Source organism: Puma concolor, chromosome D3, assembly GCF_028749965.1.
Source record: "Puma concolor isolate L17-30 chromosome D3, mPumCon1.1.hap2, whole genome shotgun sequence".
Lineage (NCBI taxonomy): Eukaryota > Metazoa > Chordata > Mammalia > Carnivora > Felidae > Puma > Puma concolor.
Window position 1 is genome coordinate 15,570,739 of NC_141678.1, and position 27,975 is coordinate 15,598,713.

The following is a 27,975-nucleotide window of genomic DNA, read 5'->3' on the forward strand; positions in this document are numbered from 1 at the left end:
TGAACATCAACCAACAGCCTAGGCTCTGGGGACCCATGGTCTGGGGCCACATCCTAGCTCACCTGTGTGATCCCGGCCAAGTTTCTCAGCCTAGCTGAGGCTCAGTTTCCACATCTGTAAAATGAGTACATATTAAATAAATGTGCCTCTGCCCACAGATTGCAGGGAGAGTGAAATGAGACTGTTGACGAAAAGTATTTAGCAGTGTTTGCTCACAATAAATCCTTGACACATGGCAGGTATTATTATTACCTTTATTTACGACTGTATTATTAAGCTCCCAGAGCTGGCCATGGCCCCCTGCATCACCTCATTCTCAGTCTGTGTGTGGGTCACTGTCTCTAGCTGAACCTGCCGGGTGAAAAAAATCAGCAGTGACTGCTCTCCTCTTGGAAATGATTAGCGTCTGTCCCCAGACTGCCTGGGTCTTGTAACCCTGGTGTGTAAAGCATCTTAACTACTGTTTCTTTTTATCTGGAACTGGGATTCTGCATCTTTTAATTAATTGGCCGTTTCTCCATTAGCTCCTCCAGCCCAAAAAGCAAAAGAAGGGACGAGAAGAGGCACAAAAAACAGTAAGTGGGGAGCACCTGGAACATTCTTTTCTCCAGTTTCGGGGGGGGGGGGCGGCGGGGAACCTGACCTCTGCATAGCCAGAGTGTGGGCGTGGCCAAATAAACGTGAGGTGGGGGTGGGTGAGAGGAAGGAAGGCAGGGAAAGGCAGAACCCGCTGATGAAGGGCAGTTGTGGGTTTGGGTATGGGTAAGTGCACGAGGTTGTGTATGTGACCTGCGTGTATTTGTGTGTGCATGAAAGTGAATGATGTGCGTCTGTGTGCCTGCAGTGCCTTGTGGATACATTTCTATGAAAGGCGTGTATGTATAGTATGCACATTGTTTGCAAACGTCTGTACGTTTTTCCATCCTGCAAACATTTGTGTGGAAGGCGTGTACAGACGTATGCAATGGGGATAGTCTGAGTGTGGTGTATATTTGTGTCCACACGGAAGCATTCTGTATGCTTCTGCTTACGTAAGCACGAACGCGAACAGTGTGCACGTGGGTGCAGTCTGCCCACGTGCTGATTTTCTGCACCCTGCGTGTGCACCGCTTATCTACCCGTGTGCATTACACGTATGGAGGGTGTGGGGTGGGTTTTACCTGTGCACACAGGTGTGCCGTGTGTGCATGAGTGGTCATGGGGGCATGATCACGTGCAAGCACACGCGTGAGTGTGCTTGTGAGTCCGAGCCTTGGCTGCGGGGGCTTACATGGTGGAGATTGCAGCGAAGCTCCTACCCCCGGTCTCGGGGCCCCAGCTGGTTCACGGTGTATAGCTGGTGGTAGAAATTCAAATCAGATAGTGCTGCCTGCAGAGTTCAGTTCCCAGACAAATTAAAAGTAAATGTGGTTACAACCCACCTACTTTATACCCTGCAAATGTTAGCACATGTGTTTTCCAATCAACTAATATTTTATCTCCCGCCAAGAAGCTTCTAAAGTGAGGACCAAATGCAATAGGATGAAAGGCGGTTGGCTGTTGGGGAGGGAAAAGAGGAGGCAGGGACGCAGAGGGAGGGCACCTCGCTTTGCTGCCTGAGGGGTCACTTCATCCAAGGTCAGTGCAAAAGAGGGCATTTGAGCCACCCCCACAGGGGCCTGGGGAATGCTCCAGAAGGAAACAGTAGAGCTTTGAATTAGCTCAGGGAACAACTTCCCGATCATCAAGCTTGTTCAGTTCAAGTCAAAAGGCATTCACACTAAGCGCAGACCAAGCACATACTCTGAGAGACCTCGGTATCACTTGTCCAGTGGGGCTGCAGTATAGACACACAGAGCCAGGGGCTGGACCGAGACTCTAAGAGCACTGGTGGGGACTGTGGGGGTGGTCATCACTGAGGCTGACTGCTTGAGGGCAGCAAGGGGGCCACCCTCCCTGGTGCCAAGAGCTGGATGAGCCCCAGAAATTGCTAGGTGATGCAAAAGACAAGCATCATCAGGAGAGGGAGAAGCAAGAAAAACAAGGCGCCCCTAAGATAAAGGATGGTTCTTCTTGCCAGGTTCTATGGTCGGGGATGCTTCTGAACAAGTGATCTCTGGAGAGATTTAGCCTCCTTGTATTCAGCATCCCTTAGTAAGGCCCTAATACATGGCAGGCCCTGGGCTGGGCCTGAGGACAGAGCTTAGCCAAATATTCTTCCACACTCAAGATGCTCACAGTTCCCAGCGGAACACAGGAGCCAGACGAGGGACAGGTCACAGCACAGTGATGGCGGCTAGGAGCCCAGGGCATGGCGGCAGGCTTGGCAGTGAGCAGGGGCTTCCTACAGGAGGAAGTGTCTAGACTGACTGGAGTGAGGACAGAGGTAACCATTCTAGGCTACTGGTTAGGCACATGGTTTAAACTCTCTGCCTCAGTTTCTTCATCTGAGAAGTAAGAGAAGCTACTTCATACGTTGTTGTTGTGAAGGCAGAGATGGGTCCATTTAGACTATGGTGCCCGGCAGGCAATATGTGTTAAATATGGGCCACCTGTCATCATCATCCTCAGAAGGACATCATGAGCTGGGACATACATGAGCCAGAGTACAAGCAGTTGTACTTCCTTGAGCCTGCCCAGCCAGAGCAGGAGACACCACACAAGGAAGCTAGAGAGCTTGGCAGAGGCTGACTCCTCAAGGTGCTCGGGGTTCAGGATCAGAATGCGTACTTGACATGAGGGCAATGGGAAGGGTTAACCAGGGCAGGGATATGGTCTGATTATCACATTAGCAAGAATCCCTGAGTCCTTTGTTGGAATAAGCAGGCTACCTCCCGATAGAGCCCTCTCTAACTCCCACTGACATCGTGCCTTGGCCCAAACCACTGACATTCCTTGTACATACTCAGTGACCATTGTCTCTGCTGCTATTACTTCTGGGTCATTATTATCATTTAGGGGGAACTGAAGTAACCTGTAATAATACCACTATTAGTGGTAGTGGTGGTTGTTGATTGTTTGTTGTAATTTCTGTTGCCAGTGATGTTTCTAACTCTGAAAGCGGGTCTTTGACTCCATGTGAAGAATCTGGACTTAATTTTCCAGATCTGAGGTTATAAATTGGCAGCCCAAAGACCTAATTTACTCTGCAAATGTGCGTTCTTTGCCCCTAGTGTCTTGTTAAAAAATGACCTTCCACTTAAAAATAGGAATCTTTTGCATAAAAATCTGTATTTCTACATTCACTTGAAAAATTAGAAGATCCAACAGCACGCCAATATTCTGGAGGCAAGGCCACTTCTTTCTTTAGCTCTTGCCCGACTGATTGACACAGTACAGTGGCTGGCTGAGATTGAGATCCCTGTCTTAGGTGGGAGAGAGGTGACGAGGGGACGTGACACTCCTGGCAGGTGTGGTCTGGTTCAGGGCGGGTGGGTGCGGCGGGGTGGAAACCCGAGACCCAGGCTGAGTCCCAGGCTGGCTCCTCCAGAGGAAGCCTTGCCACTCACTTGTGTTCAGTATGGCTGGCTGGAGAGGCCAACCGCCCGAAGAGCTGGGGTGATGGGGAGTGGGGCGTGGGTAGGGGGAGATGCCTAACTTTGGGAGGGACAGTGACTCTGGTGCAAGAGGTTGATGTATGTCACAAGATCAAAATCTCTCTCTCCCTCCCTCTCTCTTCCCCCTTCCCCGCTCTCTTCCCTCTCCTGCTCCCCCACCCTCTCCTTCCCTCTTTCTTTCTCCTTCCCTCCCCCTCCCTCTCTCCCCTCCTCTGACTCACTCCTTTTCACCGCCCCCAAGATCACGAAGCCGGCCCCGAAAGTCTCACCGTCACCGCCATCACCATTGCCCCTCCAGGTCCCAGAGTTCGGAGACCCGCTCCTCAAGCTGTGAGAGCAGGTAACCCCTCTCCCCAGGGAGCCTCCCCCGACACTGTCAACACCTCCCTGTAGAGAAAAGGGACGGGCTGCCTCCAGGTACAGGAACAACAGTAAGCACACGTGTGTGTTTCCTAAGGGTCAGTGACCATTGCCACTGCCATGGTGTGAGGTGCTGAGCCCTCTCCCTGAAGTAACTACACGATCCCCTCTGCTACTCCATGAGGTAGCTACTGTTCTTAACCCCCGTTTTAAAGATGAGGAAACTGAGGCACAAAGGGGTTAAGGAACTTGTTCATCGGCTACTAAGTGACGGAGCTAGGAATGAACTGCAGAGTCTGGCTTTGGACTTGGTGCACTCTCTAAGCGTTGCTCTAGGCACAGAGAAGCTGAACAGGCTATGAAAGCACCAAGTACCTAGTTCTGCGGCCCTTGCGAGTCGGGTTTCTCCCAACCAGGACCCTCTCTGTGCTGACACATTAGCTGTCCCGGCCTCAGAAAGGGGAGGAGGGCTCTCTTGTGGGTGAGAAGAAACAGAGCACGGCTTTGTTGATGTCGATGTTTGGAACTGTTGATGGCCAGAGGATGCACCAAGGCCTCCGGCTTCTGGATGTCACAGGCTGCTTTGTTCATCCCTGTGGGCTTCCCACACGCTTGGCGACACGCTCAGGTCACCCAGGGAGATTTTAAAGCGTCACTGTCCTGGGGGGGGGGGGGGCTGGGGGGCTCAGTCAGTTAAGCGTCCAATTTTGGCTCAGGTCACGACCTCATGGTTTGTGAGTTCAAACCCCACGTTAGGCTGTCACTGACAGCGTGGAGGCTGCTTGGAATTCTCCCTCCCTCTCTCCCTGCCCCTCACTGCTCACTCTCTGCTCACATGCCCCGCCTCCCTCTCTCCCTGCCCCTCACTGCTCACTCTCTGCTCACATGCCCCGCCTCCCTCTCTCCCTGCCCCTCACTGCTCACTCTCTGCTCACATGCCCCGCCTCCCTCTCTCCCTGCCCCTCACTGCTCACTCTCTGCTCACATGCCCCGCCTCCCTCTCTCCCTGCCCCTCACTGCTCACATGCCCCTGCATGCTCACTCTCTAAATAAATAAATACATACATACATACATAAACTCTTTAAAAAAATAAAATAAAATAGGGGCACCTGGGTGGCTCAGACGGTTAAGCGTCCGACTTCGGCTCAGGTCATGATCTCACAGCTTGAGAGTTCAAGCCCCACGTCAGGCTCTGTGCTAACAGCTCAGAGCCTGGAGCCTGCTTCGGATTCTGTGTCTCCCTCTCTGCTCCTTGCCTGCTCGTGCTCTGTCTCTCTCTCTCAAAAATAAATAAACATTAAAAAAAATTTTTTAATAAAATAAAATAAAATTAAATTAAATTAAATTAAGTTAAAAAGTCACTGTCCGGTCCCACCTCATCCCACTTAAATCAATGTCTAGAGGAAAAAGGAGAAAGAGGAGAGGGGCAGTATTTTCCTAGTTCCTACAGGCAGTGTGCTACAGTTTCAAATACATTGTCTTTCTTTTTTATTTTTTTTAATGTTTTTTTATTTTTGAGAGAGACAGAGAGGGACAGCACGAGCAGGGGAAGAGCAGACACACACACACACACACACACACACACACACACACAGAATCCGAAGCAGGCTCCAGGCTCCAAGCTGTCAGGACAGAGCCTGACACGGGGCTTGAACCCACAAACCATGAGATCATGCCCTGAGCCGAAGTCGGACACTTAACCGGCTGAGCCACCCATTTTCTCTCTTGATCATCCCAGTCACACCATCAACTAGAGCAGGGCTTCTCCACTTTGGCTGTACTTTACGGTCACCTTGGAAAATTCTTGAAACGCCAAATTCCTGGATCTTACTCTCTTGATGTTCCGATCTAGTTCAGAGGAGGTGGGGCCAGGTCAGTGAGATTTTTAAATCTTCCTTCAAGAGGCAGATGTGGAGCCGAGCGTGAGAAGCATTTGAGGAAGGAAACGCAGACCCCGACGTGTGCTGCCGTCACCAAGTCTTGGTGTTTCCCCTAAACACCAAAAACCGTAAAGAGCATCGGCATCAGACAAGGTTGCTCTGTGACCCTGAGTGGCCAGAAAAAAACAAGGCCCCTCTGTTGTCAGGCTGGAGCCCAGATAAAACAGGAACTTTGTCCAAGACCCAAAAGTGACCCAGCGTCTCCCTATCCTGGCTAGCATGAGGGACTGTTGTTCCTTTTCCAGTTTTAGCCTTGGCCTTGGTCTGGGCTCCAAGATTTATGAAGAGACCCGGCCAGAGGATCACCTCCACTTAATGACAGCATCCAATCCAGAACAAAGCCCCAGTTCCTTGAAGTCACCTGCCGCCCGCCCAGAACACTCCCGTACAGGGAGAGCCTACACGTCCCTGTGGTGTGTGCTCTCCCTCACTGCAGGGAGTAGTAAACGTGCTTATTCAGCCACAGGCGTGCTCCTGGTGGCCTTTGTCTGGAGGGCATTGGCGCACTGAGCTCAGGTGCATTACTGACGTGGAAATGCAGAAAACTCCACCGTGGTGAGCAAAGGCATCTGAGCAAGGTCACAGTGACTGGCAGAGTTGGGACAGAGACCCAGGTCCGGAGGTGACCCAGCCTGCGCCCTTGACCCCAGGCCCAGGCTGAATCAGCTCTCAGCGGCTAAGCCCTGCTGGCCTGGGTCAGAGGACAGTGCAGAGAGCTTGCCCTCAGCATGCTGCCCTCTACCTCACCTCTTAGCGAAATGGCTACCTCTGCAGACCCTGGCCTCGGCCCCCTTCTGCGGTCACCGCTCCTGGCGATGTTGCTGTCTGAGCTCCCCAGTGCCTGTTGGGCTGAGGGACACTCCAGTAGGCACTGGCCACACACCCAGTGAAAATGATCGGGAGGTCCCAGAGTACAGAGGGACATTTCAGAGCATGACCAAGAGGCATTGCTTCCTAGTGGGGCGGAAAAGTCTGCCCTGGCCCTGGTGCTGCCACTTTCAAGCTGTGTGACTTCAGGCAGGTTCCCAAACAGCACTGAGCTCCAACTTCCTCGTCTGTAAAATGGGAACTACCTGCCGTGTTTGTGTTGTGTCTTCAAGTTGCAAGAAATGCCCTAAGAGGGCAAGTGCCATGCAAATCAGTAAGGTGTTACTTTTATTACTACTGTGACCCAGAGCTAACAGGCTAGCAGAATCTAAATATGCCCTGTCTAAAGAGTCAGAGATTCCTTTGGGTTCCGCTGCAGACAGCTTGATGAGCTTACGCAAGGCATCTTTGCATTTTTGTCAGCTACGTTTTTTTCAAAAGTTTTGGGTGGCAGTCAATATAGGATGTGTCTGTGTCACAGACGGCAAAGTCACGCACAAAGACATACGGATGTGTCCGGTCATATTTATAGGCAAACACAGTGGGACACACCCAGGCATACACACGGTCACATACAACCACACTGACAATCACACACGCAAAGGACACTAAACCAATCAGGCTAGGGATGTTTTCTATCCTCCCAGCTACATTCCCAGCCCCAAAGACAGTGTCAGGTACACGAAGAAACATTTTTGGAATGAACAAATGAGAGAGTGAGTGAATGAATGGGCAGGTGCAGGGGGCAGATGGGCAGATGGATGGACAGGAGAACGACAGCACACGTGGTTCATACAAACATACCCAAACACATTCCACAGTCCTCAGATCCTACTGGCTCTGCCATGCTCCCCTTCAAAAGACCCTCACGCCTGTCTCCCCTGCCCCCCAGGCACCGCGGCAGGTCCCCCGAGGAAGGGCGGAAGTCCCGCCGAAGGCACTCCCGCCGCTGCTCCAAGACCCTCGGCAAGGCCAGCCCCGAGGCCCGCTCCAGCCACCCGCCCAGCCAGCCCCTCCAGATGCTCAGCCTCCTGTCGGCCAGGGGTGTAGTAAGTATTCCACACAGCCTCCTCGGCCAGTCTTGGCCATGACACTGGGGGGAGGTGGAGACACAAGTTCAGGGCAGTGTACGGCACATTTTAACTCGGTTTTGGGCAAATACCCCGCTGTTTTTCAGACCTCAGTATTGCTTAACCAAAGGGTCATTCACCAGCCTTTAGCAGCACTCGGTTGGGGGAGGAAGTAAAGCTAAAACACCCAGGCTTCTTATCAGGGAAACATTGAAAACTACATGTCGGTCTCCAGAGTGACATCTGCAGGAATGCATGTGGGAGACACTGGAGGAGGTTTCTTTGGGGAGGAAGGAAAAGAGGGGGTCTTTGATGTACCAGAGGCATTCCAGCATTTCAGTGAAGTCTGCATCTTTGACACCAGCTCGCCTGCAGCATTGATTAGCAGCTGGGATTTGATTTCACCTATATAAACACGGCCTTGACTGTATATGAGAATTTTCCTTCAAGGAGCTCATAGCACTTGCTCTGTGTCTTCTCATGTGTCTACACAAGGTCTCAGGGAATTGGGGGTATGGCTGCTCTCACTGGTGCCTTTCACAGATGGGACAGAAAAACCAAGGCTCAGAGAGGTTACGGTCTGAGGTAAAGCCACAGAGCAAAGCAAGAGTGAATCCGATTGAGCAACCCCACATTGAATGGAATCCTGGAACGCTCCCCTCAGGTCAATAAGGAGGAGCTGGAATGTGGCTTCAGACAGTCTGACACCAGGAAGTTTCCCCAGGCAAGGGCTTTAGAGTTGGATCTGAACTCAGGTCCTAGCGCTGCTATTTGCTGGTTGTGTGGCTTTGGGAAAGTTGCTTAACTTCTTTGAAACTCAGCATTCTCATTGGCACTTGAAATAATACCACCTGCATATGGGGTTGTTGGGGACATCCAGTAAGATAAAGTATGCGAAGGCCTTTTGTCGATGCTCAGGGGATAGAGACACAAACGGGAGGAGATGCAACGTTGACACAGACTCCAGTCGCAGCTAACAGCTATGAGTGTCTTCTAGCTATGAGTGAATCTGAAAATTTCAGATGAGGTGAAATAAAGGAGAAGTTCAGTGTACTTACAGGAAGGTCAAGGAAGGGAAGGCCATGGTAAACACTAGCTGGGCCTGGTTGATGCAAGTTATCACCTGCAGTGCATTCTGGGAAACTCATTTTTACCAGGCAAGGCACCCTGGCTCACCAAGGTCTCATTTTGTCCACATCCTCTGCCTAGCTAGAACCATCCACAACTTTCCCAGCTCCCTCCCCTCTTTGTAGAAGGGCCTTGTGATTGCTGAGTAGTTTGCAGATGGAAAATGCCCACCTGCATTCCGCGCCCCCCCCCCCCGCCCGGCCCACCACCACTGATGTGTTATAAAATGTCTTCCCAGCATGGCAGAGAGTCTGTGGAGGCCTAGGTGGGTGCAAGTCTTGGCTTAGCTGGACAATTCCTTCTACTCCTCTCAGCCTCAGCTTCCAAACCTGGCAAATGGGCATGCCAAGCTCATCTGTCTCCCAGGGGAATTGTTGCCAAGTTAGAAATCAATTTACAATAGCAGCAAGAAGGGGCAGAAGAATTTAAATGAGTAAAACTCACCCTGTCTTTCTGGTCCTGGTATTTGTGGCAGCCCAATTGGTGGCCCCAACTGACTCTCGCTTAAAAGTGCCATTGGGAACAACTGGCCTGTTTGATCCCCTTCCTGGGATGGTTTCCTAACAGGCCAGGTCTGTCCAGATGTTGAAAAAGGCTGGATGTTACTAAAAACAAAAAACAAAAGAGTGTGGTCCTCCCACGCCAGCTGGTAGGGAACCAGTTTGGCTATTGGTTCTTGAAGTCTCAGTGCCTCCCACGGGTCCAACCCCTCTCAGAAGAGCTGAAGGCCCATCTGTACCTAGAAGGGACAGGCATTAAGAGCTCACCTAGCTCAGTGCCCTGATTCCAAGAAGAGAAAACTGAGACTCAGAGAAGAGAAATGACTTCCGTGGGCTGTGGCAAGTTAGAGTTGTTCAAAACATGGGGCTGTGCTTATGCCGTCAAATACTGGCCCTGAGCTAGGGAGAGTTACTTAAACCTTTTCGGGCCACAGTTTCCTCACCTGTTTAAAAAAAATGCACATAATAAGTCTTTTCTTCAAAAACCCTGCTGTTAGGACAAAAGCAAACTAGTATGAGAAACTGTTCGGCTCGGTGCTTGGCCCAGGGGAAAACTCAGCAAATATTAGTGGGTGTTACGACTACAGCTTTCCGGGTACTGCTTGTGCACTTAGCAACTGTGGGACCTTGAGCAAGTTGCATAAACTTTCTGTGCTTCAGTCTTCTCTAAATCTGCAAAATGAGGGGAACGGTGAGACCTGCCTTGTAAGAGGGATGTTACGAGGATTCAATGAGTTAATGTAAGTAAACGTTCCAGACTGTAACACACAGAGATAGCCCTATGAGCCAGGCACTTTTGTTAGAACAAAAGTAGAGGAAGAAATGCTACTTAACGGTCGCTGCCAACAATAGTGGAAATGGTAATGGGGCAATGACAATAGCAGCAGCACTGGTAGCAGCAGGAGCTGTAGCAGCAGGAATGAGAGTGTGGCTCCAGGCCCAGGCTAGTCCTCGCAGGACTTGGGAGCAGAGCCGGGGCCTCTGTTTCCTCTGCTTTCAGTTTCCTCCATCCTAAATAGCAGCTGCAGCCCCAGTGGCTAGCCCCACCCTACTCACAGTTGTCTGACTTCTGGGGGCATCAGACACCCCCAAGTCTAGCCCTCCGAGTGCCCTCCATGCAAGACCCTTTCTCCTCTTCTCTCTTGCAAAAAGGCAGAGATGGATGAAGGTGCCAGGTTGGACCACAGGTTTCCTGAGCTCCCTATTAAAGAGAACAGCAAAGGCACTGCCCTTGGAGAATCCTTTCAATCACTCATTCAGATCTACCAAATATCCACAAAATAATCCATCAAGGGTCTGCCGTGCCGTGGCTCTCAGGATCCGGTGAACATACAACAGTCTGTGCTTTCTTACGAGGGAGACAGACAAGGTAAAGACTGTAAAAGACAATACACAACAACGAAGCAGAGATGCTGAGATGCGGGGGGGGGGGGGGGGGGGGGGGGTAGCAGGCGGGGCAAGGAATTAGGGCTAGCATTAGGTTAGGGCAGAGAAAGTAACAACTAACTGAGAAACTGGTGGTGAGCAAGAATCAGCCAAAGGAAGCAGGAAGCAAAGATTGGAGTCAGGGATGGAGGCAGAATTCCAGGCCAAGAGATGGGGTTCTGGGGATAAGCAGGAACCTGAGTGTGAAGGGTCTTCTATGCCATGGTTCCTGCCACACTCCACTGCAGGTATTTCCTATGCACGGCTCGTTAAAAAATCAAGGACTGGCACATTACATCAAGGGGGGCCTATCTGCATACATGAATATGCAAATTCAGGGCTCTGTCTTATTGAAATCCTAGTTGGTGAGCTAAAGATAACCTGAAGCCCTCTTGCTCAGTCAGAGTCCAAATCCAAATGGAGGGTCCCAAGGAGATGATTTAGGGACCCTTCACAGTCTCATTCACGTTCTTTATCTCCACTCAACCATCTCTGTCCAAGGCATCAGGGAGACAGAGATGAATAAAACACTCTTCCTGAACTCCAGAGCTCAGTCTGGTAGTCAACAGCAGGCTGCAGTGCAGTGAAATAAGTGTTGTAATTAGGGCTGAGATTGAGTCAGTGAGCACCAGTTCCCCCTTTAGTTGCCACAATATTCAAAAACTTGCACAATAGTTGGTTAATAGACCCTCTCACCACACTACCCCCAAGTCACCAAAGGTATCCCCTCCCTCCCGTAGCACCTCTGGACCCTCTCACAAGTTCAGCAACTAAAGAGTGATACCTGATAGCCTTAGTACCAAGGCCAGCTACCTTTGGATGAGGCAGTATCCACACTCAACCACTTACTGACTATTGTGACTATCAACCATGGTGGTGATGGAAGTAAGTATAATAGGTAGTAAGACCACAGAGAAAGGACCAGACAGTGTTGCCTTGGCGCCTGACGGGGCTTTACAAATAAAGGAACATTTGAGCTGAGCTTTGAAGGATGGGTTCCCCAAATTGAGATGGCTGATGAATAAAGGGAGGGGGAGATACTGCTATGTGCCAGGCACTTTTGTTAGAACAAAAGTAAAGTAACATTATAAACTATCCCATATTTTGCACAGCTGTTGGGGTTTTTTTTGGTCTCAAAAACACTTCTTTGAGGTAGATGCAACTATTATCACCATTTTTCAGAGAGAGAAACAGGCTCACAGAGCCAAAGAGACTTAGGTAGGTGGCCCAGCTGGGAGGAAGGGGAGCTGGTATGTATCAGGGCTTGTGTCTCAGAAGCTTACTTTCATAGCCAGAGGACCGACTGGATGGCAGAGAGGTTGGTGGTGCGAAGCCTTGGCCAAGCCCTTTCCCTGTTGGCATGGGGCTCTCTGTTAAATCTGCCCTCACTGGAGAGGGAATCTGGAAGAGGGCTGATCTCTAGGACGCTAGACCAAGGAGAAGGACAGGCTCCCTTCCTCCTTCAGCCTCCAGCTTTGGCCAACAGTTGCCATGTATTCCTTGCCAACAAAAACCTGCAGACGCCATAAGAAAAAGAGAAATAGAAGGAGAGGGAGAAGGAAGAGAAGAGAAGAAGGAGAAGGAAAGGAACAGGAAGAGGGAGAGGAAGAAGAGGAAGAGGAAGAAGAGGAGGAAGGAGAAGGTAGAATGGTAGCAGAAAGAACCTGAGATCCATAAAAGAGGGCCTCATGAAATTTGTTAACAGGAGGAGGCAGGAGAGGGCAGTGATGAAGACATGGGCTTTGGAGCAGATCTGTAGACTCTGGGGTCATGATCTTGTCTCCCTGGGAGACCCTGGGTAACAACAACCAACGGAGCCAACTGAGCACCAACTATGTGCCAGTTGTTAGGCTGAATTCTCCACACGTGCCACCTCATCTGTTTCTTATAAGAGCCCTTCAAGAGAGCCCATTTTACACTGAGGAAACCATGGCGTACAACAATTAAGTGAAAAGGAGCTACATGAAATGGAGAAACCAGGATCCAAACCCAGAAAGTCTGACCTCAGAGTCCATGTGCTTCATTATAAGACTTTCCTTGTGTCATTTCACTTCCCTGGGCCTCAGTGTCCTCATCTGTACCTTGGGCTAATAATCATACCTACTTCATAGGGCGGTTGTGAGGATGGAGTGAGTTGAGGTGTTCATTCATTTAAAAAATATGCATTCGGCACCTACTGTGTGCCAGGCACCGTTCCAGGCAATGGTTGAACAGCAGTGAACAAGACAGACAAGGATCCTACCCTCATGCACTTTCAGTTCTGTATGAGAAACTTAGCCCAATGCTTGGGACATAATCGACGCTCAATATGCAATCATTGCTAGTGTGATTATTTGTCATCGTAGTGGTGTTATTAAGCTTACTCCTAATAAACCCAGATGTGATGGGTTCAAAAAGCTTAATCATATCCCTGGTCTGAGGTGACCTTCAGAACAAGCCAAGAAGAAAGGCAGGATGGAGGTATACATCCCACTTTGCAGGCAGGGAAAAGGAGGCTAAGGGAAAGCATATGGCAGCCCTGGTCTTCGGACCCCTGGTCCAGGCTCTCACACATCCTTGCAAAAGCCTTTCGAGCTCTCGCTCAGCTGAGAGACTCCACATGCCACACCATTTCACTGCAGTATAGAGAAGAGAAGGACCAGAATGCAGAGGAAGGGCAGTATGAAATGGGAATTTGCAGGACCTGTTCTGGTTGTTGTTGTTGCCGTTGCTGTTTTTTAACGGAAAGTGGCATAAGGTTGTCAACTTCCACCACGTCAGCTCAGAATAAAAGAAAAGCACCATTTTCTATCACGTAAATGACATCTTACCACCAGAAGATGTAGTACTGACCTGCCCTCCGAAGAAAGGATGAGCCCTTGAATCAAACACATTCAGCCGGATGAAAAACTCATTACAGTGAACTTACTTTCCTCCAGTTCAATTTGGGCTAGTGCAAAATTTGCCTGACTGGATCCATGTAGAGAGTTTTGAGAGCCGGTGGGCTGGGGGCCAGCAGGAGGGGCTTCAGAGGCATGATGGGACTGAAATTGCGATTCCCTCTCAGCTTCCTGTGGTGGGGAGGGGGTGGGGGAGACAGGAGGCTGGACCACCTCCTTGGGTCCAAGGTCAATTGCAGCGTATCACTCTGAGGGATCACCCAGTCCTAAAAGACTTCGTCATCTTCCCGCCGTCCCCACATCCCGCCTGCTCTCACACGAACTCCCAAAGGTCAATGAACCCATTCTTTTGCTGTCTTCCTAATTAGTGTACAAAGGAAGATGTACAACAGCAAGGAAAATAAACTTAATGTCTTTGTGAAACAAAAGGATTTTTTTTTAAAGGAATAACCAGAACCCTGTAGCTAAAAGCTCTGCCACACAGCTCTATATTCACATGAGAATTCCCAGTCCCCCATATGGCAGGGAGGGGAAAAAAATTTATAGCCATTTCTCTCCATGGGGCCATTTGAAGCTCAGTAAATGGACTTGTTCAGTTTAATTGGAATTCTCTTCTTGATTGTATTTTTGTAACCTATTAGGCCGTGCTGCCTCTTGATCTCAGAATTCAGCTGAAATTAAATTTTGAAGTGTAAGTGAGAGGTTGCCTTTTTTCCCCCATTCTTGATTAAATAATGATTTGAAACAAAAACAATAAATAACACTGCCAACTTCCCTGGAGGGCTGAGAGAGACTCCCAGTGAAACGCCAGGAGCTGGGGTTTGTGGTGGGGGGATTTAATTACTTATTAGAAAAACCCAAGTGTTAATGTGGAGTATATTAAGGAACAAGGAGATGAGTCAAACTTGTGAGTTCAAGAGAGAAAAAAATCAGAGTTTCACATTGGAGGGGGCCGAGGGGGAGTAAAGGGGAAACACTTGTTTGCTTTCTCCCAATGGTCATAGATTTGTGAAATACAGTTTGTTCTTAGGAAAAAAAAAAATCTGAGCTTGGCAATTTTGACCCAGAAGGGAATAACTTGTAATAGCTTCAGGGTCTGGATATGACTTAATGGCTTTGGTCTCCTAGTTCCTTCCATTGACAAAAGCCAAAGAAGGATGCAAAGGATGGAGATGGGGAAGACAGTGAGATCTATTTCATGGTTCTGGCAGGGAGAAATGGAGCATACAGGATGCACGGTCAAGGTAGCAGCAAACACTTAGAACACAGGGTCACAAACCTAGATGTCTCAGGGGCCAGGTAGTTAATTGATATAACCAACTGGAACCCCATGGGGTTGGGGGCCAGAAAAACTCATCCCCCCCCCCCCACCTAAAATGGGCAGCTGCAATTCTCTCAAGCCAATTATTAGTGAGCAGGAATGTGGACCCAATGTTGTCAGATCTTAGTCTTTGGCACATACCAGAGACAGAGTTGTTAATGTGACACTGTCTCATTCTACAATGTTGGCAGTTAACTCAGATTTACTGTCGAGCAGGCTCCCTACTAAGCACATATATACTAAGTGGGCTCAAGAAAACATAGCTGAAACAAAACATCACTTGGCCTGCCAGTTTTCCAGTGGTGATGTGGGGTGTTGAAGCAGGCGCTGTTCATTTATATCCCTTCACCCTCTCCACTTCAGGGCACAAAGCTAACTTCCAGCTTCCAGAAGATGCTCTCTGGCCGCCAAAGACCATTTTGCTTGGCCATGTGGCAGTTTGGATGTATTAGAGAAATGACACCCCTTGGGTGCAGCCTTCAACTTATGAGTGGTGGGGAATAGGTACATTAATACCCCAGCTCCCTCCTTGGCTGAGATCAACTCTGGAGTCGGTTCCTCACTGGCTCCCGCAGTGTCCTTCAGCTGCTCACCATGGCTGCCGGTTTGTGATAACCCATCTTTCATTGGTTCCTCCTCTCCCTCACCTCATTTCCCCACTCTCCTACAGAAGTTCCCTGTCCTCTCAAGATAAACTACCAGCATTCAAATTCCTGTCTCAATTTTGGGGATAATCCATATTAAGACAGATGTTTTTTCACCTAGTAATTAAGCATATCTTACAGGGGCTGAGTTTTTATGCCAAGCCTTAAAGAGTTTTATGCCAGGTCCCGTGAGGGCATTGTTACTGGATCACGGTGGGTCTAGAATGACTCTTCCTAGAAAGTATCTTGAGCACCATTTTTTAGCCTAGCTACAAGGACAGGGGCAAAGATCAGTTAATACACAGAAGAGAAATTCCAAACAGAAGAACCCTTCAAAGATGAATTTTGCGAAGGCTGTTATCTAAATGAGGAGCAAGTAGGAGGCATCTTGTCATGTCAGTGTCAAGTGGACACCTGTTTGCATCTTATATGAGTATTTGTCTAGAAAGGAGCCACTCCGAGATGAGAGGACAGAGACAAGAACACAGAGGCCTCTGTTGTCTATCATGATGTCCATGACTTGAAGGTCTCCTTTGCATGATCATGGCTGTCACACACCTCCAACACACACACATTCTACCTTTGGCTTGGCTCCCCTCCACATCTTTCCTGTTCTTTGTGTAGGGTGAATGGAGAGCTCTGGAAAAGGGAGAGTCTGAAACTAAGAGGCCATTAAACTATCCAAACGTCTCTAATGAGTTTATTAAAATGTTCCCTTCACCTGGAAATATAGACAGAGCCCATCAAGGCTTGTAAAAACAAAACCAAATAGGGTTAAGCCAAAAGAAGCAGAAATGAGGGTCTTTGGGCTCCCACCTCTTATGGCATCCATAGAGTAACCCTTTAAGCAGGTCAAGTGGAATCAGAAGATTTGTATGTCCAGTGCCTGCTAGGGATGCTATGGAACGCTGGTTGTGCCCCATATGCAAGTGACTCATCTTGGAATTAAACCCCACGTACCCTCCATTCACCAAGGCAACCGTGAATACTGACCTGAGCTGCTTCAACCTAGAGAAAGGTATATCTTTTTCCTAATCTGTCTGGCCAGAGGAAACACCTGTTTCTAACTCCTGACCCAGGAGGAGCACCTTTTTGTAATCTGAACAAAGTCACCGTATGGGCTAACAGCCCCATTATGTGCAAATGGCCAGCCCCAGTCCATTTTGTAAACTGATCTCCCAGAGTAGTAGAAGATGGAAAGGAATTAAGGAGACCAAGCATAACTCGTCTGGAAGGCTTCTCAGATCCAGAGCTTCTCACCTTAGCATGGAACTTGATGCCATTGAAATATGTGGACAGAGCCTCTGTGTGCTTTCTCCAAGGGTCCTGGGTCCGAGGAGGGCCAAGAAGGAGAGGAAGAACAGAAGGTGATTCCTTCTCTGCCATAGGCCTGGACCTAGAACTCAGTTCTAGAGGTTATCTCTTGATCACAGAGCCAGCCCTGAGCTGGTCTTGAGACATCAACCTTCAGCTAAGAATCCACCTAGTTTTTTAGAACTGTTTTGAATATGATGGAGGCCAGTCCCTCTTTTAAAAAAATTTTTTTTTCAACGTTTATTTATTTTTGGGACAGAGAGAGACAGAGCATGAACGGGGGAGGGGCAGAGAGAGAGGGAGACACAGAATCGGAAACAGGCTCCAGGCTCTGAGCCATCAGCCCAGAGCCCGACGCGGGGCTCGAACTCACGGACCGCGAGATCGTGACCTGGCTGAAGTCGGACGCTTAACCGACTGTGCCACCCAGGCGCCCCCAGTCCCTCTTTTAAAAAGCCATCAAGTAAGTTCCCAAAGTTGGCAGTTACCCAGTTGGGCCTCACCAGGGCCTGATCACTCAGCCATCTTCACCACTGAATTAAGTTAGGAAGGGCCCAGGCTTCTGAGCTCAGGCTTCTAAAGGACTATGGAGCAGCTTCATTCATTCAGCCAGATTTAGTGAGCACCTACTCTGCACCAGGCACTGGTAGTTACTTGGGTACAACGCTGAACTAGTCATGCATGGCCTCTGTCTTCAACAAACTCCCACTCAGATGGAGAGACAGGCAATAAAACAAGAAATTACCCCACTGAGTAACAATGCTGTGACACACAGAAGCCACTCATTTTTGAAGGAGTAAATGAATGAAAGAGCGAATGAATGAATGAACTATGGACTGTTGTGCTATGGACTATGGACTGGGGGATTAGAGAAGGCTTTCTAGAAAGTGATTTGTAACCTAAAGGATTTATAAATTTAGCCATGTAAAATGGAGTAATGGGGAAGAGTATTCTAGGCAGAGGAAATGGCCTGTGCAAATGGCCTGGGCTTGGGAGGGCAAGATGTGGTGGCAAAGCCAAGAAAATTCTAACATATCGGCATAGGTTGTGGGGGTCACGGTGGGGGTATGTGGAAGAGATAAGGTCTGTGAAGTACTCAGGGGTGGGTTGCAAAGGATACTGTCATCCATTTTGAAGAATTTATATTCATCCGAAGAAATGGGACGTTTAAACAAGCTGGAGATGTTGGTATTTTCAGGCACCCGAGTCAACCCAATGAGAACATTTCAGAGGACCTTTATCTCTGTTTTCTGGAAGGATGGAAAAGCATGATGCCTTATACAGTTCTCAGTTCTAATTACACAAGTTACGTGTGCATAATAGTCATGGTCAGGTGGAGACAAGCTGAAAGCGTCTCTGAGCTCAGAGTGTGGGGTTGAGAAGGCGAACAGGGCAAAGTCCCCTTCTGTATCCACTAGCCTGGAGGGGCCTCACACTCAGGAAATCCTTGCCTATGGGGACCCATGATGCACCAGGGCAAATGCATTGGAAGTGGTAGCCAGGGCTGGGAACAAGTACCTGGGAAGAGAAAGGCCAGCCTGGATGCCCCAGGGTAGCAAGCCAGTTACAATGGATAGATAATGGAAGCTGTCATACTCACAGGCCCCTTCGTTTGAGTTACCTTCTAGCCTCGTTCTCCCCAAAAAGGGCTTGCCTGATTCCCTGCACCCATCCTGGAACCAAGCTCCGGTCTGAGAGCCCATCAGTTTTCTCATTCCTGACAGAGGTGGTAGAAATACACATGTTGCCAATGAACTCCCAGAGGTGGGAAAGATACAGCATCCGCAACTGCAAATGGGAAGACAAAAAGGAGGTGCTGAATGGGAACAGGGCCTTTACCTTCTTTTTAAAGAAGTCTCACTCAACAAAACTCCACTTGAGCAACATTATTTTGAGGTCCCTTGTCCCAAAGCAAAGCTTGCCAGATCACCAAGCAGATAAAGATGACAGGGACGGCTGTGCTGGGGAGAACTTGGTAACGCTGGACCATCACCCTGTCTGTGTGCAAAGCCTCCTGGGAGAATCCACAAAGGAAGTTCCGCCTCCCCAGTCCAGAAGCTGACATCCTGAGCCGCCAGAGTTTGCTGTGATTCTCGCAGTTCTGGTGTCTCTGTGCCTCACCCTCGTGACCAATTGCTGAGAAGGCAGACATGGTCCTTTAAGAAAGCCCAAAAGTCCCGCTCCTTTAGGCCCAAGTTACCTGTAATAAGGGGTGGGAGGGAAGCAGGTTCTTGACGGTGAGGTCTCACTGATATTGGTGGCCCCAGGACAAGAGTATAGAAGGAGGCCTACATACTGGATGTCTAAATGTTTATAAGTCAAGCCAGCAAACCTAAACAAAATATGTTCTCCTATTCTGGCAAACATACCTCCAAAATGATCTGGAAAGTCAGGTTTGAATTTAGAACCTCAGACCCCTCAGAGTAGCCGGCCACAACATGGCAGTGGGGGGTGGGGGCGGTGTCCCTGCCTCAATGCCCTGGTCCCTGCCTTTCTCCTCCTGCCTCTTACACCAACCAACACCGTGATGGGCCTCCCACACGTGCACATAGACACCCCAGCCTGAACATCTAAGCTCTGTACAAAGAGTCACCCTTGGACCTAAGAGTGTGCACACCTAAAGCATGGTTATGTCCCCAGGAGAACAGATCCATGGATGAGCCTGCAGAGATCCTGAAAGGGGTCCCAAGGGCCATTTAAACAGAGAACAGAGAATTCTGGGATCTCAGGTACCCATGAACTGGTAGTGCCCTCCTGGCCTCACAGATCTCTTGCCCCATGAGGATAGTTACTGCTGGAGGAGGCCCAGGGCAAAGATTCCTCTCACCCACAGTGAAAGAAGCACAGTAGTAGTATTGGCAGGGGCCAGACCAAACCCACTGTGTCAATCACAGCCGTGACACTGGTCTGAACGTTTTAAGAAAACCACCCACTGTGCTTCTAAACACAGACACCATTGCTTTCCCAAGGGCTGGCTCAACCTCCTTTCCTCCTTCATCTGTCCCAGTTCAGACCCAAACAGGACTCTGGGAAATGCTCCCCGTTCCCATTCACCCCAAATCCAAATGTCCAAGCCCCTCCCAAAGCCCTTTGTCACAAGCACACCCTCGTGATCTGGATACCCAGACAGAGGCAAGCTCCAGCCCCTACTGCATTTTCAGCAAGGGTTTCTTGATCCAACTTGGGCATTAAGGGACTGATGAGGTTAGTGTTGATGGCCTTGAGGTCCCCTTGCTGAGAAAACCAAACAGATCTGATGCCTCACCTGTTAGGAACACTGAAAAACCAAAACTCAAAGCTGAGGGCCAAGTGTGAGGGTGTGCAGAAAGGTGTGTGTTTTTTCTTGTCATTTTCGACTCTAATGATGGACTCACGTTGCCCGCTCTTCCCTTTCTCTTACACCTTACCTACCTACTAAAGGAGGAGCTCTTGCTTGGTAAGTGGATATAATCCGCAAAGACATGAGAGAATTTATTAGAAGCCACTCGAGAGCCTTAGCTACCTTCTCCAGGGGGAAAAGGACACACACAAATGATCGTAGAGAGCTTTTTTTTCGTTTGTTTTCAGTCAGACTATTTGACTTCCATTTTTTTTGTCCCCCTTTCTTTTCCCCTTTAGTTGAAAACTACTAAAATGTCATTTTGTGACCTTGACTTTATACTTAAAAAAAAAAAAAAACTTCTCTTTATTTCATTTCTTTTCCCCTTGCAATATTTGTTTAGGGTTCTATTCAGGGAACTTTTTTCTTTTAAAAAAAAAAAAAAAAAGGTCAAATTCGTTGAGGATTTGGTTGAAGTTTAAAATTTTGGCTTTATCTTTTTTTTTTTTTTTAAGTTCCAAGATATGTTTTTCATGTCCATTGCCCCATTTCTTTTCCCCTCCCCCTTCCTTTATTTTTATTATTGTTTTAGCTTAAGGGTGTTTATACACCCCCCCCTTTCGATTGAGTTGTCTGTTTTGTTTGAGTTAATTCATTAGAAATTAAATTTTGTATAATTTCCTTTTTCTTTTGTTTAATCTGGATCGCATGCTTTTTCTCTGCATGATACCTAAATCTTCCAGTTATTCTAGCAGGGGGTAAAAAAAAAAAAATCTCCTTTCTGTGGTATTCTTTCAGGAATTTGTGCTTTTGTTTTTTGGCGTCTCTTCTTTCCTCTTCTCTCTCTCTTTCCTTTCGTTACAGTGCATCATGACGGTAAACATTTCTTGGTTATTTAGACACAGTGCACAGGCCCGGCGATCAGCAGTGTCCAACGGGTGTTTTTGCTTTCAGATCACTGGGTCGGGGTCTGCAGCTGACCTCTTTACCAAAACAGCCAGCCCGCTCACCACCTCCCGAGGACGCTCCCAGGAGTATGACTCAGGCAATGACACCTCCTCGCCACCCTCCACGCAAATCAGCTCAGCCAGGTCACGGGGTCAAGAGAAGGGCAGCCCCGGTGGGGGCCTAAACAAGAGCCGGGAACTCAACTGTGGAAACACCTCTGATTCAGGGAACTCCTTCACCACCTCCTCACCCCAGAACAAGGGGGCCACTTTGGAGAATCTCTCCCCCACCAGCAGGGGCAGAGAGTCAAGGTCAGTGCACTTAGGCTGGGTGGGGGTGGGGGGTGGGGGGTCCTGCCTTAGCTCCACCTTCTCAGTCTCTCACCTTAGCCCTCTACCCACCCACTCCCCACTCCTAACCCAGGACTCTTTGATTTGCAAGAGAGAGAAAACTCAACTCAAACTGGCATAATTTAAAAAATATACATCCAAGGATATCAGCTTCGGGTACAGCTGGATCCAGGGGCTGAAAAGTACATCATTGAGAATCTATCTTTCCCATTACATCTCTGAGCTCTGCTTCCCTCTCTATTGGCTTCATTCTCAAGCACACCCTCCCAAGCATGGGCACATATGCCAACCATTCTGCAGGTTAGCCAGCCAATGGAAGCAGAATGCCTCTTTCCCAAAAGTTTCAGCAAAATACCAAGGCAGATTCTCATTGCTTCTGCTTGGCCCATCTTGGTTCATCTGCCCACCCTTGGATCAATCACTCTGGCCCAGGAGATGCTGTGCTTTTGGCAAGAATGTGTCACACGCTACCATCAGGGCTAATGAGTAGTCTTCCCACATACACAAAACTTGGGGGAGGTCTGGTTCTCTGAAGGAAAAGTCAGGGTACTGATATCAGGAGGGACAGAGGCAGGTGCACCCGGGTGTCTCATTCAGTGAAACCTCCGACTTCGGCTCAGTTCAGCTCAGGTCATGATCACATTGTTCGTGAGTTCCAGCCCCGCATCAGGCTCTGCAATGACAACATGGAGCCTGCTTCGAATCCTCTGTTTCCCTCTTTCTGCCCCTCCCCCACTCTCCGTCTCATGCTCGCTCTCTCTCAAAAAAAATATTTTTTTTTTAAATTTTTTTTTTATTTTTTTTTTTTTAATTTTTTTTTTCAACGTTTTTTATTTATTTTTGGGACAGAGAGAGACAGAGCATGAACGGGGGATGGGCAGAGAGAGAGGGAGACACAGAATTGGAAACAGGCTCCAGGCTCCGAGCCATCAGCCCAGAGCCTGACGCGGGGCTCGAACTCACGGACCACGAGATCGTGACCTGGCTGAAGTCGGACGCTTAACCGACTGCGCCACCCAGGCGCCCTTTTTTTTTTCAAATTTTGTTAAAGGAAGGACAGAGGCTGGGCAGGCAAAAACAAATGTCAGTTTTACCATTAATCTCAGGAGAAAGTCTAACATTAAATCCATTGAAAGTCAACTGTCATTTTAAAAAGTTCAAATGCATTGAAAATCTGTGGCAACAGAAAAACCTGCTCCTGGATGTTTGTAGCAGCTTTATTCATAATTGCCCAAACTTGCAATCAACCGAGACATCTTTCAGTACGTGAATAAATAAACAAACTGTGGTCCATCCAGACAATGGAATATTATTCAGCAATAAAAAGAAATGAGCTATCAAGCGATGAAAAGACAGGGAGGAGCCTGAAATGTATATTGCCGAGTGAAAGAAGCCAATCTAAAAAGGCTACATCCTGTATGATTCCAACTATATGACATTCTGGAAAAGGCAAAACTGTGAAAATAGTAAACAGATCAGTGGTGACGGGGCGGGGGGAGGTTAGGGGGTAGAGAGGGATGAACAGGTGGAGCACAGATTCTGTGTGACATTGCAGTAGTGGATACATATTTTACATTTGTCAAAACTCACTGGGTTCACAAGAGTGAACCCTAATATAAACTCTGGGCTTCGGGGGATAATGATGTCAGCGGCGGTTCACTGATTACAACAGATGTATCACTCTGGTGTGGGCTGTTGAATGGCGGGGGAGGTTGTGGGTGTGGAAAGTACAGAGGGTTCCCATATACCTGCAGAGTATGTCTGTGTGTGCACGCACGTGTGCACGCATGTGTATCTTAACCCACTTGCTAGATGCAGTTTTTCTGCAGAAAACCCTTTCATGCAGTTGCTTATGAGCCAGCTGTAATTCTAGTTCATTACCCCCTTACTCTCTCATTCAAGAAATCACAGCAAAATGCTAATCACTGAGGATAATGTCACAATAATAGCTAGTAAAAATCGCTGATCATTTACTCTATATCATTCACTCAGTTACTTATCCCTCTCCTAGTTTTCAGGCACCTCCTGAATGCCAGCCACTCAGCTTGGTGCTGGAGATACAAAAATGGCATGGTCCCTTTCCTCGGGAGCATGTAATTAATGGGGCGGATGCAGAGATACAAGAGGGGTGGAAAAGGTTTGCAGGTATATTCTGCCATGCTAACAGTGGGGTCTTCTTTCTTCTGGGGGTGGGAGTCTGCTTTTGTTCAGAGTGGCCAAGATTTCAGAATGATAGCCGAAGCCCTAGCAGTGAAGCTGTTAATGGCTTCTTCAAGGACAGAGCACCCTTTTGTCCCCAGCACACACAGCCCACTTCAGTCCTGGACAAACAACTTGGCATCCACACGTAGCCTCTGGTTTGCCAGCCCCAGGACATCTCTGGCCTCAGTTCACGCCCAAGCCTGCCTGGGAGCCAGGGATGGGTCAGAACAAATGTCAACATCTCGAAGAAAAAGGAGTGATGTCCCCAGATGAGACGAAGGACATACTTCAGGGCAGAAGAAAATAGAATAGCACTAACAACCACAATAACGATAATGGCTGCTAACATTTGTGGAGCCCTAATTATATGCCAGGGGCCATGCCAAGTGCTTGCCATGGACAATCTTCCTTGATTCCTCCTTGAACCTTTATGGCATAAGCATTACGATAGACCTTTTTTAGCTGATGGGGAAACTGAGACTCAGAGTAGTTAAGAAACTCAGTTCATAAGGGCCAGCACCAGGATTCAAACACGTATCTGTCATAGAGCTGAAGCTAAAGCCTGAGTGGCATCCAGCACTTCCCTGTTTAGTTTGATCTTATGTGGACAGCCAAATTAAATAATTTAGACCCAGCCTTTCATTTTGAAATTAACTGATCTCTAAAGTCATGGCTGTGTATGTCATATCAGCAATGAGCAGAGGGCTGAATGGAAGAGGTATCGTTGGCTCTAAATCAAGGGAACCTTCAACAGTGAAGGTAGGAGACTGATGAAGTGGAGGGGGCATGGGCTTTGGAGCTGGACAGATCAGGGTTTGAGACTCTGAGTGGCCTTGAGGAAGTAATTAACCCTTCTGAAGAGAATAGTGCCAGTTCCATAAGGTCATTGGGAGGATCATACAAGATGATGCTTGTTTAGCACCCAGGACACTAAGAGGCTCAAATGTTTACTTCACAACTATTTATTCATGACCTAGGCCAGATGAATCAGGCTCTGTCCAAGGTGCTGGGATACAGTATCCAGAGACATGAGTCCTCTCCCTCAAGCTCAGTGACTGGAGGAGGAAGAGACAATTTTAAGACCAAGTGAGGTCTTCTAGGGATGGGGGCGTGGGGGGTGGAGGGGAAGTGGGGGTGGTGCCTAGGGGCTGGGGGCTGTGGCAACACATTGGAGGTCACCCAACTAGACTTAGGGGGATGTCAAGAAAGGCTTCCCACAAAAGGTGAGGTCAAACTAAAACCTGAACCATGAGTAGTTATTGTTAGGTGAGGAGGGGAGGAAAGAGGGTTGCAGGCAGTGTGAATGTTCTGAGGCCTGGAGACAGGGTAGGAGCAGGGGGATTTCATGAGGAACAAGTAGTCCATTATGGCCGGAGTCAAGAGAGGAAAGTGCCAAGAGCTGAGATTGGAGGGGTGAGCAGGGGTTGGGTCATTATGAGCCTGGAAACTCTATTAATGTGATTTGAACTTGACTCTTGGCACAAGCCAAATGAACATGCCCTTACTGAGAATCCAGCAGGAGCTTTATATGGCCCTAGGCAGGGTGGAAATACAGAAGACAAGGCCCTGCCACTGGGTGATTTTGAACAAGCCATCACTCCTCTTTGGGTCTCAATTCCCCCATCTGCAAAATGGGCTACACCGAAAGTTTCCCAAACTTAAACCACCTACATGGCACCTGCTTGATTTTAATCATATCCCTGTACTACTGGTACTCGTATTTACCTTGACAAACTCACTTTTTTTTATATAAGGAAACTTATACTACTGTCTTACATAGAAAATTTATAGCATTCATCCTAAGTAGAAAGCACCTGCAAAAATACATGATTTTTTATATGAAAATACATAAAGACAGTGGATTTAATTCTTGTTAGTAACAGTTGCCTGCCCAAGGCTCTTGAGCACCAGGCCTGGGAGACTGCCAGTGTTCCAGAGATGGTGGAGAACCCACTAGTACCCAACCCAGTGTCTCTAATGTACTCAGATGGGCTGAAAAAGACTCAAAAGGGAATAAATCTCTCACTATGTGATTTGATGTTATTTACCATTATGCCCGTGCCCACTGACCTACTCTGAAGTGCCCCCTCGGGAATGCATCCCCCTCTGTCCCTATTCCTCTACCAGCTGTGGCCTAGAAAGTCTTTCCAGAGGTAGTAAGATGGGACTAGGTGGAAAGGGGTTTCTGAGGGCACCACAGCCTGGGCAAAGGTAGGGAGAGGAGTGTTACCTAGAGATGCCTCCAGGCTAGCCGTCAGGCCAGTGCTAACAGGTGTTCTCCCCACATCTGCAGAGGATTTCAGTCGCCATGTCTGGAATGCGCGGAGGTGAAGAAATCCGGTTTGGTCCCAGCCACAGCCCGGAGCTCCCCCATGAGAGGATGCTCCCGCAGCCCCTCCTATGCCAGCACCCGCTCTTCCAGTCACTCCTCCCGATCCCCAAACCCCAGGGCCTCCCCCAGGTACACCCGAAGCCGATCCACCTCCTCCGGGAAAAGGTGAGTGCAGTTTTGACCTCTGTTCTGCAGCGCTTTCGTCCTTAGGGAGCTAGTTAAGGTAACTGGACATGTCCTTTGACCCACCGGTAAAAGAAGTCAGACAGATTTGAGTTTGAATGCCCACTACTCCCATTCCTAGCTGGCCTTGGGCCACAGATAACCTCTCCAAGGCTCAGTCTCGTCATCTGCAAAATGAAAACATTAACCTCTCGTGCCTCGGTTTCCCGACTTACAGAATGGGCTTAATAGTACCTAACCCTAGGATCTGTTGAGGATTAAATGAAATAATGCACAAAAAGCATTAGTTCAATGTCTGACACATAATAAAATACATAACAATCATAGCTAACATTTCCTGTGTGCTGGCTCTGTGCAGTATGTGATTTGCCCTAATTTACTCATTTACAATTCTATAGGGTAAGTTCGATTATTTACCCCCTTATATAAATGAGAAAACAGAGGCCCAGAGAAGTGAAATCACTTGCCCAAGGTCACACAGCTAATAAGTAGCCTTAGATAGTAAGAATTCAGTCAGAGGAAGTGGTCGATATTATTATTAATTGCCCAGGAAAGGGCCAGCCAGGTTCCTCTGCCTGGCGTCCAGAAAGAAAAAGGTAACCCCCTGAGGACCAGCTGAATAAAACCCTACACTTCCGGGGTGACCCCGGCGAAGCCCAGCAGGCCCCTCGGAGACTGTTTACTCTCCCGCAGGTCCTACTCTCGCTCTTCCAGCTATTCCTCCAAGTCTGGCAAGAGGAGTCCCCCCAGCAGAAACTCTCGATCGCGCCGCAGCCCCAGCTATTCGCGGTACAGCCCGAGCAGGTACAGGCCCCGCCCCCCAGGCACAGGCCACGCCTCCCAGCTCACTTCTGGGGAGCGTCACCCAAGCCCGCCCCGCTTCCCCCTTTGTCCCAGCATTGCACGAGTAGGAATAGGAAGATGACCCAGCCTCCTCGTCTTCGCTGGAGTTATGTTTGGGGGCCCTAATGCACCCGCTATACCCACACCCCGGCCTCTTCACACACCTAATACTCCCCTTCCCCATATTCAGAGCCCCCAGTTCTTACGCACGCACCAGAGCCCTCTTGACGTTCACGTCCTCGCCCCCGTGGCAGCCGCGCCCCTGTAATGCCCACCCTCGAAGGCTGACACCCCTGCACGTGCCCAGCCTCACCCCCACAGTACACACCCACAGCCCCCTGGGGCCCCGGGAGGAAGCCACCACCTGCCCCAGTGGGGTGAAGGGCACAGGTGAGAGGCAGTGAGTGCCCCTGTCCCACGCGTTCACGCGGGAAAGCCAGCCGCAATAACCCCTGCACCCCTTCAGGGAGCGGGACCCCAAGTACAACGAGAAGGACTCGCAACAGCGGGAGCGCGAGCGAGCGCGTCGGAGACGGCGGTCCTACTCGCCCATGCGGAAGCGCCGGAGAGACTCCCCGAGCCACCTGGAGGCGCGGAGGATAACCAGGTGAGGCCAGGAGGGCCGGGGGTGCCCATCTCCACCCTCATTCCCACCCCTCCTACCGTTGGGGCCTCGGGCCCTCCCCGTGTCCCCTTGGAGCTGGAATTCAGGACTGTGGGAGCTCAGGGACGCTGCGGGCCCTGCAAGGAGGGGGCAGGGCCTCCGGGGCGGGGCCAGGGTGGGTGCCTGGGACAGGGGCGGGGCCAGCCTGA

At 49.2% G+C, this 27,975-nt stretch overlaps 1 protein-coding gene and 2 long non-coding RNA genes across 6 annotated transcripts in view; 1 reads left to right on the forward strand and 2 right to left on the reverse strand.

Moving 5' to 3' along the window:
• The window catches only part of SRRM4 (serine/arginine repetitive matrix 4), a 154,573-nt gene that overhangs the window by 118,628 nt on the left and 7,970 nt on the right, over positions 1 to 27,975 (forward strand). For 2 of the 3 annotated variants that reach the window (XM_086681809.1, XM_086681811.1), the window contains 7 exons: positions 525 to 575; positions 3,778 to 3,876; positions 7,597 to 7,753; positions 21,259 to 21,563; positions 26,098 to 26,301; positions 27,013 to 27,123; positions 27,629 to 27,769. In XM_086681809.1, coding sequence (XP_086537935.1) covers positions 525 to 575; positions 3,778 to 3,876; positions 7,597 to 7,753; positions 21,259 to 21,563; positions 26,098 to 26,301; positions 27,013 to 27,123; positions 27,629 to 27,769 — 1,068 coding nt within the window. The remainder of the gene's footprint in view (positions 1 to 524; positions 576 to 3,777; positions 3,877 to 7,596; positions 7,754 to 21,258; positions 21,564 to 26,097; positions 26,302 to 27,012; positions 27,124 to 27,628; positions 27,770 to 27,975) is intronic. The other variant, XM_086681810.1, reaches the window with a different exon arrangement.
• LOC147575327 (uncharacterized) lies at positions 236 to 27,951 on the reverse strand. Of its 2 annotated transcripts, none has more exons than XR_015242267.1 (4): positions 27,826 to 27,951; positions 5,729 to 5,889; positions 1,271 to 1,336; positions 236 to 351 (listed from the first exon to the last, which is right to left on the reverse strand). It is a non-coding gene; the product is annotated as an uncharacterized LOC147575327 (long non-coding RNA). The 2 variants fall into 2 exon arrangements; XR_015242268.1 differs by having other exon boundaries at positions 1,271 to 1,369.
• LOC147575328 (uncharacterized) lies at positions 20,528 to 27,021 on the reverse strand. The gene is made up of 2 exons (XR_015242275.1): positions 26,035 to 27,021; positions 20,528 to 22,275 (listed from the first exon to the last, which is right to left on the reverse strand). It is a non-coding gene; the product is annotated as an uncharacterized LOC147575328 (long non-coding RNA).